We start from the raw sequence: 18,084 nt of genomic DNA, 5'->3' as shown, positions 1-18,084 counted from the left end.
GTATCACAAGCTCATTAAGCAGAAATTATACTCAAAGCTCTCTACTCTTTCGAAAGTTACAAAGTGTGCCGGCGTTTGAGTTGGTACACTTTGTGTATATTGGAATTCAGAATTTTGAATACATATTTGTTTATACTCAGAAAATTTACTATTTTCTTGTTTCTTATCTTCGAAGATTGATACTCCTTGGAAATAATATCTCATATAGTTAACCGGTGGAAAACTGAAAGGGGTAGTTTTGCATATTATGAGAATGACGTTATTGGAAAAATGAAATTACCTTCAAAAAACATCCTCCTCCAAACAAAATGGATCCAAAGAAAAAATGAATTCAGTAAATCTAAATGAAATGTGGGGTGTGTCTAAATTTGAGACATCTCTCATCCAATCTATTGCTGCTTTTGGTAATAGGGTGTTTATCACTATATAAAAGTGCCACTAGAAGCAGCTATGTCGAAAACTCCGGAAACGTGGAATATTACCTGTCTATATAAGAAAGAATATATCGCATAAAATGGATATTGGTATTGTTGGAATCATAATGTATTTCCTTATCCAAAGCCATCATTATGATCGATATACTCGTAGTCGCCGATACAATAGAAGTCTCCATCTGCTATGGACATGTGCTCCATAAATTATTCTGTTGTACTCCTATCAGGCGTTGATAATCTGACGTGAATCGATCTTCTCATATACCTATGCCTGGAAAAATTAGCATTGAAGCTGTGGCAAACTCAGCACACCAGCAAATCGACCTCCTACGCAGGTTTGATGAAAAAGATGCAGTATAATAAGTTGGATTTCTGTCACGTTTTCGATCATTCGCAGAACTTCGATACCACAGTCGGAAAATGTTACTGAAAAAGTTTTATGTCTTCTTGTTACAGTAATCATGGTATATGAAGATGAAGCTTGTTAGTCTTCAATACCTGATAAAATGTTTCCCTTCAAAAGATTCCAAGGAGACCTACAATTAGTGGGACTCCTTTCAATAGCCCCTCTTCTCTTTAATTATTCAAACTTCAATATGTTCTTGATGCTAAGTTTGGTTCCACTTATTACGCATTCATAGGCGTTAATACACTATCGTGTCAGTTTCTGTGATGAAAGCTAGCTGAGGCTCAGTGAATAAATGATGGGATGGAATCCCTTCTTGCTACTTTGTAATGGAACACACCATTTTATCACGTTGAGAAGAATCAAGTTTTTAATTGATAGAAAAGTGCCAAACTCATTTCATTAGTCCTTCACCGCTCCAATTCAGTTTGTCTTATGCAATGATTATTTCGCATTATTGAAGCAAGTTTAGTGGAAGATACATATGTATTATAATATGAGAATGAACATCTACCTATTATTTGAGGGATTATAAAATTCGATAAATAAATGAGAAAAAAAGGAAAAAGTGGATTTGTTGAAAGTCATAATCAGATTGATCACCCATCCAAGTAATGACCCCTCTCATCGCTGCTTAGTTCCACGAACTAAATATGGTGTATTTAAAGGTAAGGCTTTCCAAAAAAGGTACAACTGATGAAAATAGGGCGTTTCACTAAAAATTACCCGTACAATATGTACTTTCAAAACGACAAAGTTGAAAAAAAAACAAAAATGATTACTCAAAGAGATCTTTTGTTATCTGCAGCAATGGGAAAAATGATCTCATAATGACTGACTCAATCATATGGTTTCGTCCAGGATATTGGCTGTTCAATTTTCACGTGAGAATGAAAATGGAAACCTTAGATTGGCGAATGTTTCTCATTAGTCAATTACTTAAACGATTTTAACCAACTGGCAAAATAAATAGAATATTATTTCGAAATCTCACCACGAAAATTTTTCCACAATGGCCATCAAAATCTTCTTCTTTTTCGAATCCTCCATCAACTGTCGTGAAAATGAGATGAAATAGGGTAACAATAATAGCACACATAAGCACTTTCAATTTTCTACTTTGTTTTCACCCCAAATCGCACGAACCAAAATTTTTTTTCAAGTGACTAATCACGTAGACTCTGATGTACTGAACCACTCATTATTCAGCTATACGTTTACGTTTTTTTTTTCGTTTTTCCCATGCCGAAGTCACCTTCCACAGTCCCGTACTTGAGATTCAAAAAAGTTCTGTCGAAATTCTAAGGGTTGTAGCTCAGCCATCTTGAATATTTTATATAGACAATTTTTGATGAAATGGTTTCTACCCTCTGTCATAAAAAGCCCCATATTTGAAAACATCCTGTATATTAATAAGGATAAATTCAGATGCATACCACCAGCCGATATGAACATCAACAAGTGTTACGATCTGAATTGAACTAGCCAATTTGCCATCGTCAAGGGTCCAAATGGAGTACGCTCCATCGAAGAAAAGCAGATGCTGACCATGGTTTTGGTCTCATTTGACTTCATCAGAGCAACATAGCATTTTTCTCCGATGGAGAACGTTTGGAATTGATGGAACCTTATTCAATATTGGCACGCGCTACTGGGTACTATACATTTATCCTTATTATTGTATTCATTGCCTCCCTGTTTAGGCGTGATCATTCTATTATTATTGTACCGCTGGCATCATTTCTGCCGTGATCTGAACGTGTTCCCGGACTTCTCAATTCGTCACACGTCTGTGGTTCGCAAAGCGAATTGGCGTACTGAATTAGAGGAAATATGGGACATATGCTATTGTCTTCGTCTTGGTTTCTATCTGGAGGGGATTGAATCGGACACCGTTTCATATTGGGTGGCGCTCTGGGTAAATGTATAGTACCCAGTAGCGCGTGCCAATATTGAATAAGGTTCCATCAATTCCAAACGTTCTCCATCTAAGAAAAATGCTATGTTGCTCTGATGAGGTCAAATGAGACCGAAACCATGGTCAGCATCTGCTTTTCTTCGATGGAGCGAACTCCATTTGGGGCCTTGACGATGGCAAATTGGCTAGTTCAATTCAGATCGTAAGACTTGTTCATATTCATATCGGCGGGCGGTATTCATCTGAATTTATCCTTATTATTGTATTCATTGCCTTCCTATTTAGGCGTGATCATTCCATTATTATCCTGTATATTTTGCTAATTTTGAGTAAAAACAATAGAACTTATTTTCTTAGATAGTTACTGCATCTGCATGCTTAAACTATACAGAAAAAAATTTCTGATCTTTTCCTTCGAAAGTAACATAGACTTGGGGACCGATTGTAAATTGTATATTGTCAGGACGAAAGTAAAGGAGATGTTGGTTTCTGGCAAATACTGCAGAATACAAAACCTTTTGTGCTATCCCCATGATCTTTCTGTGGGAGATCCATGGTCTTAGCTAGATCTAGGAGGCCTAACCCCATTTAGGGTTTTTTTCTCGTGTGATTATGTGGGGCTTATTATGCCTCTTACGAGATAGCACATGAAAATGGTGTGAGGGGGGTCCCTTCCATCATATTACACATTTTGCAGGATGGTTCACCCTTAAGGATACCCATCGTGCGTACGTTTTTTCTATTACAACAGTAACCTATTCACTCCAGTGAGTAATTTTCAGTTGGGGGGCATGTGTTCTTCCCCAGTAGCACTTCACTATGTCTCAAACCTAAGGTTTAATTCAAAAAATAATTTTGGTATTCTATCCCGGTCCACTCTACTATCTCAACATTGGCTGTGGTTTTGGTTTTCCCAAATAACGTTTCTGGACCAGTACACAAGTTCTGAGCCTTCTTTAGCAAGGTTAGCTGCCCTGTGTCCTGGCTTTCACGCAAGAGTTTTTGTTACTTCCAAGGACTGAGGCGTTTCCTCGGAATTTCCAGATCTGCTTGAATTTTTTGAGCATGATCCGTAGAGCTCTAAGAACTGCCTTGATATCCTTGAGTTTTGAGTAGTATACTCTGTATACGCAGCCTTAATCAGATCGAATATACTTTTGCTCATCCGTTTTCCACATTTGATATTAGATAACTTACACTCTGAAAATTCCGCTGAGCGCTCTGAAACGAAGAGTTCTCAAGACCGAACGCAATCGAACGAAAACCATCGGACGCGATTTCTATACTTACATGAAACAGGCAAACTGTCAGAACAATTCCAGCGGCCCAATTGCATTTGCTCTCGAAGAACCACGTCAGTTCTGCGACGCATCCATGGAAGAAAGGATTTCCAGTCACTGTGTCCCTGCATTCGTTTGGCAGTGGCTGCTGTAGGTTCAAATAATCCCGGGCACCATCTGCTCCGCAGCAACCAATCTGGAAACATATTATTCGATTCGATTTCACGGCCTCTCTCTAATAACAAAATTGAAAGGATATGGTGCAGACATCACAACTCAGTGTTTTTATGTTTGGGATAAGCCAGCGGAAGGAAAGCTCTTCGAGGGGAGATCGTGTTATTTCTGGAAGAGTCCTGGTACAAGAGGAGTGGAGGTTTCGATGTGGTGGACTTCGGTTATGGTAAATCCTTTGAAGCAGGAATATTGGATATATTGAATAGATAAAATCACCAAAAACTTTATATTTTATACAGAATATTAATTTTTTCTACTCCCTCATTTGGAGTGTCTAATAGCGTGATTAAGAAAACCATTGATGAAATTGTAGCAACACTGGATATTTATTGGATGCAGACTTCAACTTAATCCGTACTAAGAATTATTTTCCATCTGCTGATATGAATATCAACTAGTGTTACCATTCGAATCGAACTTGCCAATTTGTCATCGTCAAAACAACGAAAAGTTGAACCTTCCATCGTAGCAGACTAGATGGTGACCGTGGTATCGGTATCTTTGGCCTACTCAGAGCAACCCAAACGACTGGCTTTCAATCTGGGGAGCTTGAATTGGATCTCGTTGCATACTAGATGGCGCTCGAGTACTTTAGATTACGCATCAGAGGCTATTACTAGTATTTAATTAGGATCCGTGAATTTCAAGCGTTTTTTAGCTCTTTTGTTTCCTCTTTCAGTCTTTTGTAAATTATGGTCTGAGCAAGATAGCAGAGAGAATAATTTTGTTTCCTCTTTCAGTCTTTTGTGAATTATCCTCTGAGCAAGATAGCAGAGAGCATAATTTACAAAAGAATGAAAGAGGAAACAAATGAGCTAAAAATCATCCCCGACGAACAATTTGGGTTCAGATCAGAGCACTCAACGACACACCAATGAAGAGAGTAATTAACTACATCGAAAAAGGACGTAAAAAAGGAAAGAAGACAGGAGAAATATTCCTAAATATTTAAAGAGCCTTCGACAAAGTATGGCACGAGGGGCTGATACACAAGATGTTAGATGAAAAAATTTCAAAGAGAATGATAAAATTGTTAACATCTTACCTACTAAACAGGAAGAGTCCGAAGAACCCGAAACAGAAGCAGGAGTACCCAAAGGATCCATACTAGGACCCATATTGTATCTTATATACACATCGGACATACCCAAAACAGAGAACACAATCATTGCATCATATCAGATGACACGGCTGTATTAACAAGCTCAAGAGTAACCTCTAAAATAGAGAAGGAACTGCAGAAACATTGCCACAGGATAGAAGAATGGATGAACAAATGGAAAATCAGAGCAAATCCGGAGAGGATTAATGGAATTATTTTCTACTACAAGAAGACAGGTAAAGGACCCTCGAATAATTGAATAACGTAACAATGAACAATGTACCAATTCCATGGACAAGAAGCATGAACTACCTAGGAATAACCCTAGACGAAAAATTGGAACGTCGAAGTTAAAGCAATAAGAATCAAAGGTTTCATGCACTGAACAGGAAGAGCAAACTAGATAACAGAAACAAAATGAAGATATACAATACAATAATAAGACCGATAATGACATACGCAGCCACAAGCTGGAAGAACACAACAAAAAGTAACATGAGAAGAAGACTTCAGAGAGATCAAAACATATCGATAAGGCAAGCACTAAACGCACCGTGGTATCATATGAATGAACAACTCCACAAAGATATAGAATATATATATATATATCAAAGAGCACCTACAAAAAGTTAACGAAAAACTGGAAGAAAAAATGAAAATACACAATAATCCACTGATTAGAAAAATAATGGAATAAACAGAAGTACAGCGAAACAAAGAAAGGGAGAAAATACAAGACAGTGGAAATAAGAAGACTACTTCGTCCCGCGAAACCAGAGAGACTTAGGATACGATACGCATATATCTATTATATGTATAATAGATATAATAGATACATATAATAGATAGATATAATAGATATAATTATATGATTGAAGTTATAGAATACTAGTTATGAGATCTTTGTATTTTCCAGTTGCTCCTGAAGAAGTCAACGATAGTTGACGAAATATATAGAGCTTTAATACAATTTGACTCTCATTGGAATTTTGCCCTGTAAAATAGTCGAAACACCCGTAATTTAAATCTATAATTATATGTATAATAGATATATGACGATACGATACCAAGCGTTTTCCATCGGAAAAAGAGTTAAGTTGCTCTGCCGAGGTCAAATGAGACCGAAACTATGGTCATCATCTACTGTCCTTCGATGGAACATTCTCCCTTTCGTTGTCATAACGATGATAAATTGGCTAGTTCGATTCGTAACTCCTGTTGAAGGAAATCCATTAGAAAAGGTCCACCTTCTTTTCCATATTCCAATTTCATCTTCATCATGATCATGATGTCACGACCAAAGTTCATCCTCTCATCAGACAATGGTCCGATTTAACAATGTGCATCTGCAGCCAGCTGAACAATGGCTGCAATTTAGCAACCAAATCTAATTGCTACCATTTATGGTTTACGGCCGTGCTACGAAACAAAAGCTTCTCGAGATCTAACCGAATAAAATTCCTCTTATGAAAAACTCGACGTTGTTTTCAACGAAATGCTCTGCTTTAAGTACGACAAGATTTATGCAGGGTTAGGACTTTCATATTTGATACTTCGCATTCAGTTTTTAATTAAATGATGCAAATGATGGAAATATTTTGTCGGTCGAACGGCAAAACCTCCGGTCTATTATGAAAACAATAATACAGGGTGGAGGAGATAGACTGACTATATTACATATTCACGAAACTTTTTGTTGTTGGAGAAACCATAGGTCAGATGAAAAATGTGATATATTGTGCAAAGCGATGATTTAATGAACTTCGAATATTGCAATTTCGTATATTTTTCAAAATTATTCTGTCACTGTTGATCAAAAAAAAAACTTTAGTCCTTTCAAAAAAATTAAGGGTATGTACTTGTGTCTCTTTTGCTGATTAGCTGCTACTTTTTGATTTCATTTTTCATCCTGGAGTTATACCAAAATAGAGATTGGACATCAAACGACGATTAAAAAAAAGATATTGATTGAGGCCCATGCGTCCTAAAAAGAGATGCCGTAATACGTTCAAAAATGAATCTTTTATAATTTTTGTCGTATTGGATTCCGGACAGGTTAATTAATCTGTTTACTTAGAAAGAATCCTTCTGGATAGCCGAAGCATAAAATATTTTATTTATTTATTCATTTAATTATTCATTAGAAATAAGGAATACAACGGACTATTTGAATTGAGGTATCACATCATATATATAATGAATAAAAGAAAAAGAACTCAATTGAACTCAATCCAAAAATGAAACATTAAGAAAGAGAGAGAAAAAATAGCATAGTAAAAAAATTATATAATTAAAGAAAACAACATAAAGACTGTGAAAAAAACTTTGAGATCAATTTTCTCGGCATCTCATTTTAGGAGACAGTAAAGAACATATTAAACGTTTTTTTGAGATGTTTTCTCTTCTGGAATTTATTATTTAGCAATCTGTTCTTTCTTTTTGTTCTTGTTTTAATCTTTACGTTTCACTAGCTACTCTATTTTGAAATGACACCAGAACTGTGCTCAAATTTTGAATTACTTATGCAGGATTCATTTGCCCACCTGCAGCAAGCATTCTGAAAATTATAGAAATCTTGTAGGTGCTTCGAATTACAAGAAATTATTGAAAACTGACGTAAACTCAGGACCATCGTTCTTCAATTTGATATCGAAAGCTGTCATCCAGAATTAAAAGAGATTCTCTCGTTTTCCATATACAATTCAAGCATATTTTAGGACTAGAAAACCCAAAAACAGTAATAAAATCAAGTAAATAATGAAAGAAAGTGATCTCGAGTCGTTACTTTAATTTCAAAATGTCAAATCTGATAACCGAAGGGTGGTTATCATATTCTTGTTGATATCGAAAATAATGTGCCTTGAATGCTTTTATACGAGGGTAACATTTTTTATCCTTTCAGTTTGAAGCTAGTGATTGAAAAAGCCGCATGCATTCAATCAGATCGGTAATTTTTCAATTACTGAATTATAGATAAAAAATATATGCGATCTATAATTTTGGAAAAAATCGAAACCTTCATTTGCTGCTTACCGAACTCAACCCACCTCTAAATTTCAAGTCGCTTGGGAAAACCATTCCAAGGAACAATCGCGCAAAAGCAGTAAAAGAACCGTTTTCAGTGGAGAGAGGAATAGACTGTTTAAATATCAGTTGAAACCTCATCCCTCATATGGTTTTTAGATTCTCCCGTATATCCATTCCAATTTATTGTCCTTGGCGGTAACAGCCATTATTTACTGCTGGGAAAACCAGGTAGCAATTCCCCCGCTATCAAACCCAAGCTTCACTTAGGCTCTTCCAATTCCAGGTTTCTAAAACCACATGCATTTGGATGGAGTAATCCTGATTTGTTAACGAGTTTATGCATTGCTGCTTGAGCTGTTTACCGTGCGCGGAACGAGAGGAACCAAAACGTAATTTTCCCATCTTCATCGGGCTCATACGTAATTCAGGAAGTAAGCCACGGCAATTCGCGAAGTGATTAATTTTTCAATCGGGGTTCAGCTCAATATTTATGAACACCGAAATCACATAAGGTAGACGGGAGAATTGCTCACTTGTGTGTGAGATGATATCGAGAAAATTGTTATATTATCTCTGGGTCTTTTTATTTTTCTAGTTTTTTGATTGGGTTGTTCGTGATAACTGTTGAACTGCCAACTTTACCCGTAATACAATTTCCAGCCAAATTCGTCCAAAACAAGACAAGTTTTTAGATATAATATTAAATTACACGATTTATGAGTGGCATGATATCTCATCCGCAATCGTTTCGTATAGTTTCATCTACATGCACTATCTCATGAACCGTATGAAGTACCAATTTATGTTCTAGTAAAATAATGAACTCACTTCATTTCTCTAGTCCTACTATAGTAATGAAAAAACAATCTTCAATTTATCACATTTCACTCATTTATTATTAGACAAATAAATATTTATAACAACGATAATGGACTAGTGGACATCTAAATTGGGAAGTGGACTGTAGGAAACGTGCTGCCATCGAACCAAAAAGTAGCTGGCAGACCGGTTCCTGGCATATTTGCCGTCTTCTGTACTCAAATCGATTATTATAACCAAAATGAGGAACTTTACTTCAACGCCAGAAAGAACATCTGAGTATTCAAAAAACAGATGTGACATCTGATGGAGAAATATCTAGATTTCCTTCCAATAATTTCAAAAAAGGATCACACCTCTGGAGAAAACTTATAGGTACACAGTGCATCTTCAAATTTTTATCATTATTAGTGAGAATCATATTAGGTCCTTTCGTTTGCATGAAAAGTGTAGCACTTTTCTACACTCGATTTAAGCATTCGTTCGCTGATTGAATTTATACTAGTGTAGAGGAGGTGTAGTTTATCTACAACTCCTTTTGACTATGTGTAGATAAACTACACTTCCTCTACACTGGTGTAAATCAAATCGAGTGTAGGAAAGTGCTGCACTTTTTATGCAAACGAAAGGACCTATTATTCAGTGTCCTCGAACCGAAGAGAATATGCTATATGGACACCTATTTTGGTAATGGAAAGGGTACAGAATACTCTAGATAAAGAGCTCTATATTGATTCATGAGTAATCGTATTCGTGAAGAATTGAAAATGTCCTCGTTCTGGTGAAGTGAATGTGAAATGAACTAAGCAGCAAATGAATTGGGACACCTGAAAAATTGCCCAAGTTCGCTATTACTTCGCCCATTTAGGATTTTTAGGCAGAGGTGCAAAACTTCAAAGCTATATCATTTTTCTGCACGTCCTTAGCACAGGGTAGGTTTTCTGCATTACCTACTTGTTGTACAGGGTGTGAATGTAAGGCAACAAAAATTTTCTCTCTTTGGCGAAAAATTCGGAAATAGTGGGGGAAATTACAGAGTGTTTTCTGATGTTGAGTGGATTATTACATCAATACCTCGGGACATTTTTGCCATTTTTCTGATATATTGCTTTGCTATGGAAATATAACTATTTCAGTAGAGTCTGGTTTTTCCCTGAAATTTCAGCTATAGCTTTCACGTTTCTCCACCTATGTTGGATTTTCCGCTACCGGTGTGAAGCACTATCCTTCGTCTAGACGTAACTGAAACTACAACAACTATTCTCATGGTACGGGGTGTGGATATAAAAAAGAAATGTTTTTCTTACCACGCGAAGAATTTTAAGATATAGAGGCTTTTTCGGAGTTTTTTTTTAATTTTTGGTGAATTGCTGGGTCAATACCTCTGGACGTTTTCGCCATTTTTTCCATACATTCCGTTGCTATGGAAATATCACCATCTCATCAAATTCTGGTTTCTCTCGAAAGTAGGATTATCTGATGAAACAATAAACATATGCGGTATTAAATACCCCAAGGAAAACCTTTGTTATGAAAATTTGCGTGTTGCAGTGACGTGCAGAAGGCACGTATGACATGAATGAAACCTCAATTTTATTTGAAAAATTTATTCAACAGTTTTGTAGAGCGTTACAGCGGATAAGATACTACAATTTATTGAACTTATTATTGTTTCATTGAATCCGGTGGCGTAAAAAAATTGAGTTTATTTGTGCGTTACAATTCGATAGGTGCTTCATCTGTAATGTGTGATGAGTTCAATATTTACGGATTCAGAAATGCGTAGTTGTACATATGTACCTAGAAGTGTCTCAGTGCGTACAGAAAGGCATCAATTTCCACTTCAAACTAATAATGTTACAAAGTAATTTTGTTTCTTTGGTTGAATTCTCAAAGCCAAATTACCCAGTACTACAAATTTATATGATATAGGACAGTAGGCGCTTTATATAATTGTCCTGTCAGAAATCTATCAACAAATAGTCGCTGACTGAAGATTAAAATTCGAGATTTTCAGCATATTTTCAGCAATTTCGGAATGGCGTTATGTTTTCGAAAGTCCCATATTTTGCGCCGTGCTGTTATATTGATTATTGAAGAATCGCTCATTATTTGAAGGCAAATGATGAAACAAATTTTCAAATTAAATCGAGGTTACATTTTTACTACAAGTCATATATCCCTTTCTGCACGCCACTGGTGTTTTTTTTCGTTCCTTACAAGGTAGTCGTATATAAGGACGTATATACTCATAGCATTCGATCAAAAGATGCTATTTTCAAGAGAAAAACGAAATTCAATGATTTGGTGATATTTCCATAGGAACTCAATAATATAGAAAAAATGGCGAAAAAGTCTAGAGGTATTGCCTAAGAATCCACCCAACATCAAGAAAGACTCTGTAACTTCCCCCACTATTTCCAAATTCTTCGCCAAAAAAATTTTTTGTAGCCTTACATTCTCATCCTGTACAACAAGTAGGCAATGAAGAAAAAATACCCAGTGTCCGTTACGCCCAGAAAAAGGATGGAGTGCACCTATAGCTGAAAATCTATTTTTAGGTGTCTCACTTCATATGCTGCTTACGTCCAGTTTCATAATAAAATTTAAAGTCACTTTAAGCTTGAAGCTTTCTTTAGTGTCATTTAAACGGCCGGTTTCCTAATCAAACTTAAAGTCGCTGTAATTATAATGCTTCCTTTAACCCTACTAACAATGAGAGTAAAGGAAGCTTTAAGCTTAGTGACGTTAAATTCGATTATGAAACTTAGTAGGGTTAAAGGAAGCTTTAAAATTAAAGCGACTTCAGGTTTGATTATGAAACCGGCATTACAATAGCTATAGCTTCTTCAGAGGAATGAATAAAGTATTAATATTATCACAGTCAACCTGAAAAAGCTCTTGTGATGGTCAAAACGTTTAGTGGCAATAAGCTTATCGTAAATGAAAGTCGTACCTATTATTTTCAATAAGTATCGCCTAAACCAATTCCAAATTCAGTGGTAGATTTCGACAAGAAATCACACAGGCATGAGAACTTTATCACCTATGTCCATAATATACCTAGGATATCTGGGGTAATAACTCGGATAGCTCAAGGTTAGCAATCAGAGCACCACAGTGAAATGAGATTGTGAGGTGCATATTGACGAAACTCACCGTTTCCTGTATGATCTGCAAACTCTGTCTTGCAGGTTCATAGTTTGCATGCATAATTAAATTCCTCATGCTCTCTCTAACCATAGGCTGGAAATTCGAATCCCTCGCGCTGTTTCCCAACAGAACTGTCGCTCCAATAAGACCAACCAGGAATGCCAATATCTGAATAGCGATGTACTGGAAGGAAAAAATGAATTAGCTATACGAGTTTTGTACGATGATGAGCAGTTATTATTTCTCAGGAGCGATTGTAGAATTGAAAATGGGGAAAATAATGAAATATACGACACAGCAGTGTTCCTCAAACTGTTCTATATAGACGGTAGAGTAAATTTATATACAATACTCTGATTCCGAATTATCTTCTGTTTTCGTTGCCCTTGTGAGAAAGTTGTGTTTGTCAGTGAAATGGAAAAAAAATTCCATATACATAGCTTTTAATATAAGGGAAGATACCTTGGATCCTGTAGAGTACCTCTACCAAAAATTAGACCTCTATATAGGACAGCCTGTCAGAATAGTAAAAAAAAAAAACGATCATTGTACAAATTTGCAAAATAAAACGTCAATAGTATATTCTCGAGTGTGGTGGCTTTTTTTCTTATTTTGAAGCTAATGATTCAACAATATCGGACAGAATTTAATCTGACAGTTTCAGCAAGCCGAAACAAATTGAAATTTGCCCATATAGGTCAACAAAATAAGTTTTTTTGAATTATGTCCTTTGCTGGGCTTCAAATGGTTTTCGCATTCATTATAAAAGTTGTAGATCATAAAATTTCCTACAAATTTCGTCCGAAACTTTTTTTACCTGCAAACGCTTTTGAGATATATGGCGATGAATGTACATTTGCCTTTTCGCATGTATGGCTAAGCTCCTCGCCCTCATCACCCTCTAGCTCGAAAACGGTTGAGAGTATGTAACATTGCTTCAGCCAAAACTGGAATTTTATTATCTACAACTTTCATTATGAATAAAAAACGAGTAGACGTACAGAAGGAGAGGTATTTAAAAAATTCATTGTTATCATCTTCGATAGGGAATACTAGTTCTGACAAAAATGATGTATTTTTTATGGAATATATTTGAAACGTCACATTTTGAAATAACTATTTCAACCGTTTCCCAAAAAAAAATTTTTTTAGGTACTTAAAAAGAAGAAATAAAAATGGGTATTTAAATTTCAAAGCGTTTCGTTTATATTGCTCAAGTTGGCAACATCGACTGAAATATGCATTGGAAATAAAGGAAAACAAATACACCATCTCGACGAGATAGACAAAGATGGCTATCTATGAAGTCTGCGACGAACAAGGAAGGTCGTAAAATTTTATGGGATTTTTATGGTCGGTTGCTGTTGAGGCTCGCCAGTTGATACGCGACTTATGATGGCTGTAAATCAACCTCTGTTATTTTATGAACAAGCCATTGTTCTTTTTATTTTCTGGTAGGGGCTGTTGCCAAGTCTGAACTAGAAACGAAGCGATTTAAATTTTAAAACCACATATTTGAAGAATGATTTTGAATAGTTTCCGCGGTACATCTGAAAAATCAATGACTGAAACTCATAATTATTCAATTTAAATTTGCATATGCTGTGATAACCCAAATTGAGGGGAATTCCCGGTTAATGGGTCAACACGTCTACAACACCGTGATTAACCATGTGTATGAAAATCTAATGAACTCGAGTATATACAAGTAACGATTTTTTTCGCAATTTCATAGGACCGCTGTGAACTTGCCTCATAAGTGAGAATTGTCAGTCTCATGAGAAATAGCTTCCTTTGGGTCCATTCAACATATCTTATGAAAATCTGACAGTGCTGACACCTTTGAAATTTTTTTTTTACCATTTTCATCTCTCCCTCACGGCCAGCCCCCCGCAAACTTTCAGATTAACAAGAATCTCGTCTAATATGCTAACAATGAAAATCATATAATTGAATGCTTTGGATATTACGATATCGAAAGAAGAAAGACCACTTCCTTTTGAAGCCAATCGTTGTATTTGTGATTTTTTAGTATTTCTTCAACAAGATACACCTCTGGCTCAAAGGGCAGAGGTAATAAGAACAATTACCTCATAATATTGTTATTCAGTGTACGTGCTTACTCGATAGCTACAATTCCCAGTTTGTAATATCATCTCCGCAGATATTTCTATTGATATTGTCTAGAAATTCAGTTCCTGTTCATGGCCACGATTCAATTTTCTACGGATAGCAATTCGAACCGATTTTTTGCCATCACATCGTACGTGAGGAAATTACATGATCTTAAAATGGGGTGATTTATTTGATAAGAGCTTAAGTGTGCTCGACACTACAGGTGGTAAAAGAAATGTTGACCTTATTTGGGTTTCAACCTTAAAATTCGATTTTAGAATAGGCAATTTCAACTGTATTGGTACAGACAAATATTTTCGAAGTCATTGCTGACCATTTAGTGAAGGTGAATAATTTGAAATATTCATTTTATTTCAATTTATGGATAATTTATAATGATTTTGTGTTCGTTTCGAAAATTTCACTATTTTTGACTTTTTGGGTGAAAAGGTCTATGAATCTTTGTTTTGTGAAAATTTTTATACAGGGTGATTCCGGAGGAGACCGTCAGATTTTAGGTGAAGTATACACTAGTTAAGGCAGTTTCGAAACAATGTTTGGTTTATGATTGGGGGCCTTTAATGAGAGTCTACAGGGTGATTTGTCCGATTCGACCGATTTTTCTTTTATTCATAACTTTGGTGTGGCTTGATCAATCTTGATGAAATTTTCAGTGTAGAACAATATGATTGTCTTCTTTCAATAATTCCAACACTTTCCCAAAAATACAGGGTGGGAATTATGATAAGTTCAGATTAAGTTTGCAGGTTGAAAAAACACCCTGTACATTCCGTTTTCAAAAATTTTCTACATGCTTCAGATTCTATCATAAGTTTACATTACTGGAGCGTTTTTAATTTTTTTGGCACACATCCAGTTTTCCTAGAAAAATTTTTCAAGGATGAACAATATCGTTATTTCGCTCCAAGGCATTGAGAATATTCTGAACTAGAATGTAAACCGGTGTCGTCCAATGATACAAAGCTCTTCCTGATTTCTAAAATAGTTCTTTCAAATTCGAAATTCATATTTAATCACTCATATTCTGATGTATAAAATCATTTAATCCAGAAAATATCTGTATACCTACCTACTTATACCAAAAAATCTACAACTTATACAGAATAAACATTCGAAACACATCATGAACGGCAAAACTAAGGAATAACACAAAATTTACATAGAATGTTCGAAATGATTTCCCCTTTTTTGAATACATATTCGAGACCTTTTTATTAAATTTCCAATTGACCTTCTAATGAGGGATTGATTTTGCTTCAAGATATTACATTCCTCGGAAATCCTTTTAACTAGGTGTTCTCTACTTCTAATTTCAACCTTATAAACTGTTGTTTTCAGATATCCCCACACAAAATAGTCTAAAGGGTTCAAATCAGGCGATCTTTGTGGCCAAGCAATAGGGCCTCCACGACCAATCCATCTGTTCGGATAATTTACATCCAGGTGATTCCTCACATTCAATGCAAAGTGAGGTGGTGCTCCGTTATGCTGAAAGTACATAGAGCGGATATGTACATTTTCCAATAAATTTGGTAAAATATTTTCCAAAAAATCTAGGTAAATTTCACCATTTAATCTTTCCGCAAAAATGTGAGGGCCAACTAATGTTCCGTCTATTGTTCCAAGCCAAATATTGGCAGAAAATCTGTGTTGTGTATTATGACTCTTCTTCAAATGCGGGTTGTCTCTTGCCCATTCGTGGGAATTGTGGATATTAAAAATTCCATTCTTAGTGAACATAGTGAACATTGGTAGTGGTATGGGTGGAATTGTTCTTTCTTCAAAGTCTTGCTCACTTTGCTCTGCGAAATTCCTAATTCGGTACTAATTTGACGTACGTATAAAGAAATTTTTTGAATTAAATGATTTTATACATCTGAATATGAGCGATCAAAAATGAATTTCGAATTTGGAAAATTTATTTTAGGACTCAGGAAGAGCTTTGTATTATTGGACGATACAGCTTTACCATCTAGTTCAGAATATTCTCAATGCCTTGGAGCGAAAAAACGATATTGTTCATCTTTGAAAAATTTTTCTAGGAAAAATGGACGTGTGCCAAATAAAATGAAAACGCTCCAGTAATGTAAACTTATGGTAGAATCTGAAACAAGTAGAAAATTTCTGAAAACGGAATGTACAGGGTGTTTTTTCAACCTGCAAACTTAATCTGAACTTATCATAATTCCCACCCTGTATTTTTGAACAAGTGTTGGAATTATTGAAAGAAGATAATCATATTGTTCTACACTGAAAATTTCATCATGATTGATCAAGCCATACCAAAGTTATGAATAAAAGAAAAATCGGTCGAATCGGACAAATCACCCTGTAGACTCTCAATGAAGGCCCCCAACCATAAACCAATCATTGTTTCGAAACTGCCTTAACTAGTGTATACTTCACCTAAAATCTGACGGTCTCCTCCGGAATCACCCTGTAGAATGCGCACGCATGATTTTATTGACTCAGTTTGGGAGTAGTGAACGGTGAATATTTCCAATTGTGGATATGTTAAGAATTATGTTGATTCGTCGATGTTATCTTGATAAGAACGTTTTATTATCAAATACTCATGCAGTACTCAGTACATTCGAGTAAATTTTTATTATTTCAAACCGAGTTTCAAACATTGAATCTTCAATGATTCGTGAGTTTACTTGACTACACATACAGGGTGTCCGCGCCATGAAGCAGCGGTCGATTACTTCCCAGTCTATTAACTTTGAAAAAAGAGTAATAAAGTTTTCCTCCTCTTAAGTAAAGCATCTCGTGAAATTATTCAGAACTATATAAAGTGTTTCGTTTCTTGTGCAAATCTCTCCATTTCGTTATTTTAAATGGAACAACCAATGGCGGATTAGGTTTATTTTGGATGGTTATATTTCCTTTGAAAAAAACTGATTTTTGAAAACATGTAATATTTGTAGCGTAGGTTTTGATTTATTTATCTTCGATAACGAACGACTCGAACATAAAAAATAGTCGAAACTCATCGAGAGAGACCATTCACGTACATGTTATTCCAATTCTGTTACCACAACACGAAGTATAAAAATATTCGATGTCGGATTTTCACATCTGAATGCCGCCTTTATATGCATCAAAAACGCACAAACGAAAAATTAAACAACCAGGAGTTATTAATTACAAATATGGCTTCGAATTGGTCGGTCAAAAATTGGAATGGGAATATCCTCATCCAGTCGCATTTTGCGTATTGACTAAACCTATTTTCATTATGTTCCATATTTTTTACAGGATTGTGAAACATTTCCAAACAAACAAATCGCAAATATTGGAAAACGGTGGAATCGGAATTTTAGCGACTGCAATGTCCAGTAATACATATTGAATAAAGGTTTTATTATGGCGGGGAATTGTAATCCCATAGAATGTGTAGCTGGGGTTATGAAATACGCTTAATGGAATCGGATGAAAGGACCCATTAGTTCCAATTCTGTATAATCACGATATATGAGGATAACAAGAAAGTGAAATAAATAACATTGATGCACAGGTTGAGCCTTAACTATCACTGTTTGCTAAAAGTTCAGAAGAACCCAAACATTGAA

At 35.6% G+C, this 18,084-nt stretch overlaps 1 protein-coding gene across 1 annotated transcript in view; it reads right to left on the bottom strand.

The window, feature by feature from the left end:
- LOC123310167 (tetraspanin-2A) overlaps nucleotides 1–18,084 on the bottom strand; it is a 106,770-nt gene that overhangs the window by 16,189 nt on the left and 72,497 nt on the right. Inside the window, exons 3-4 of the mRNA XM_044893577.1 lie at nucleotides 12,380–12,556; nucleotides 4,049–4,234 (exon numbers count right to left, since the gene is read on the bottom strand). Of these exons, the coding sequence (XP_044749512.1) occupies nucleotides 4,049–4,234; nucleotides 12,380–12,556 (363 nt within the window). The remainder of the gene's footprint in view (nucleotides 1–4,048; nucleotides 4,235–12,379; nucleotides 12,557–18,084) is intronic.

This window comes from Coccinella septempunctata, chromosome 3, assembly GCF_907165205.1.
Source record: "Coccinella septempunctata chromosome 3, icCocSept1.1, whole genome shotgun sequence".
In the NCBI taxonomy this organism is placed as follows: Eukaryota; Metazoa; Arthropoda; class Insecta; order Coleoptera; family Coccinellidae; genus Coccinella; species Coccinella septempunctata.
This window is presented reverse-complemented; position numbering and strand designations above follow the sequence as displayed.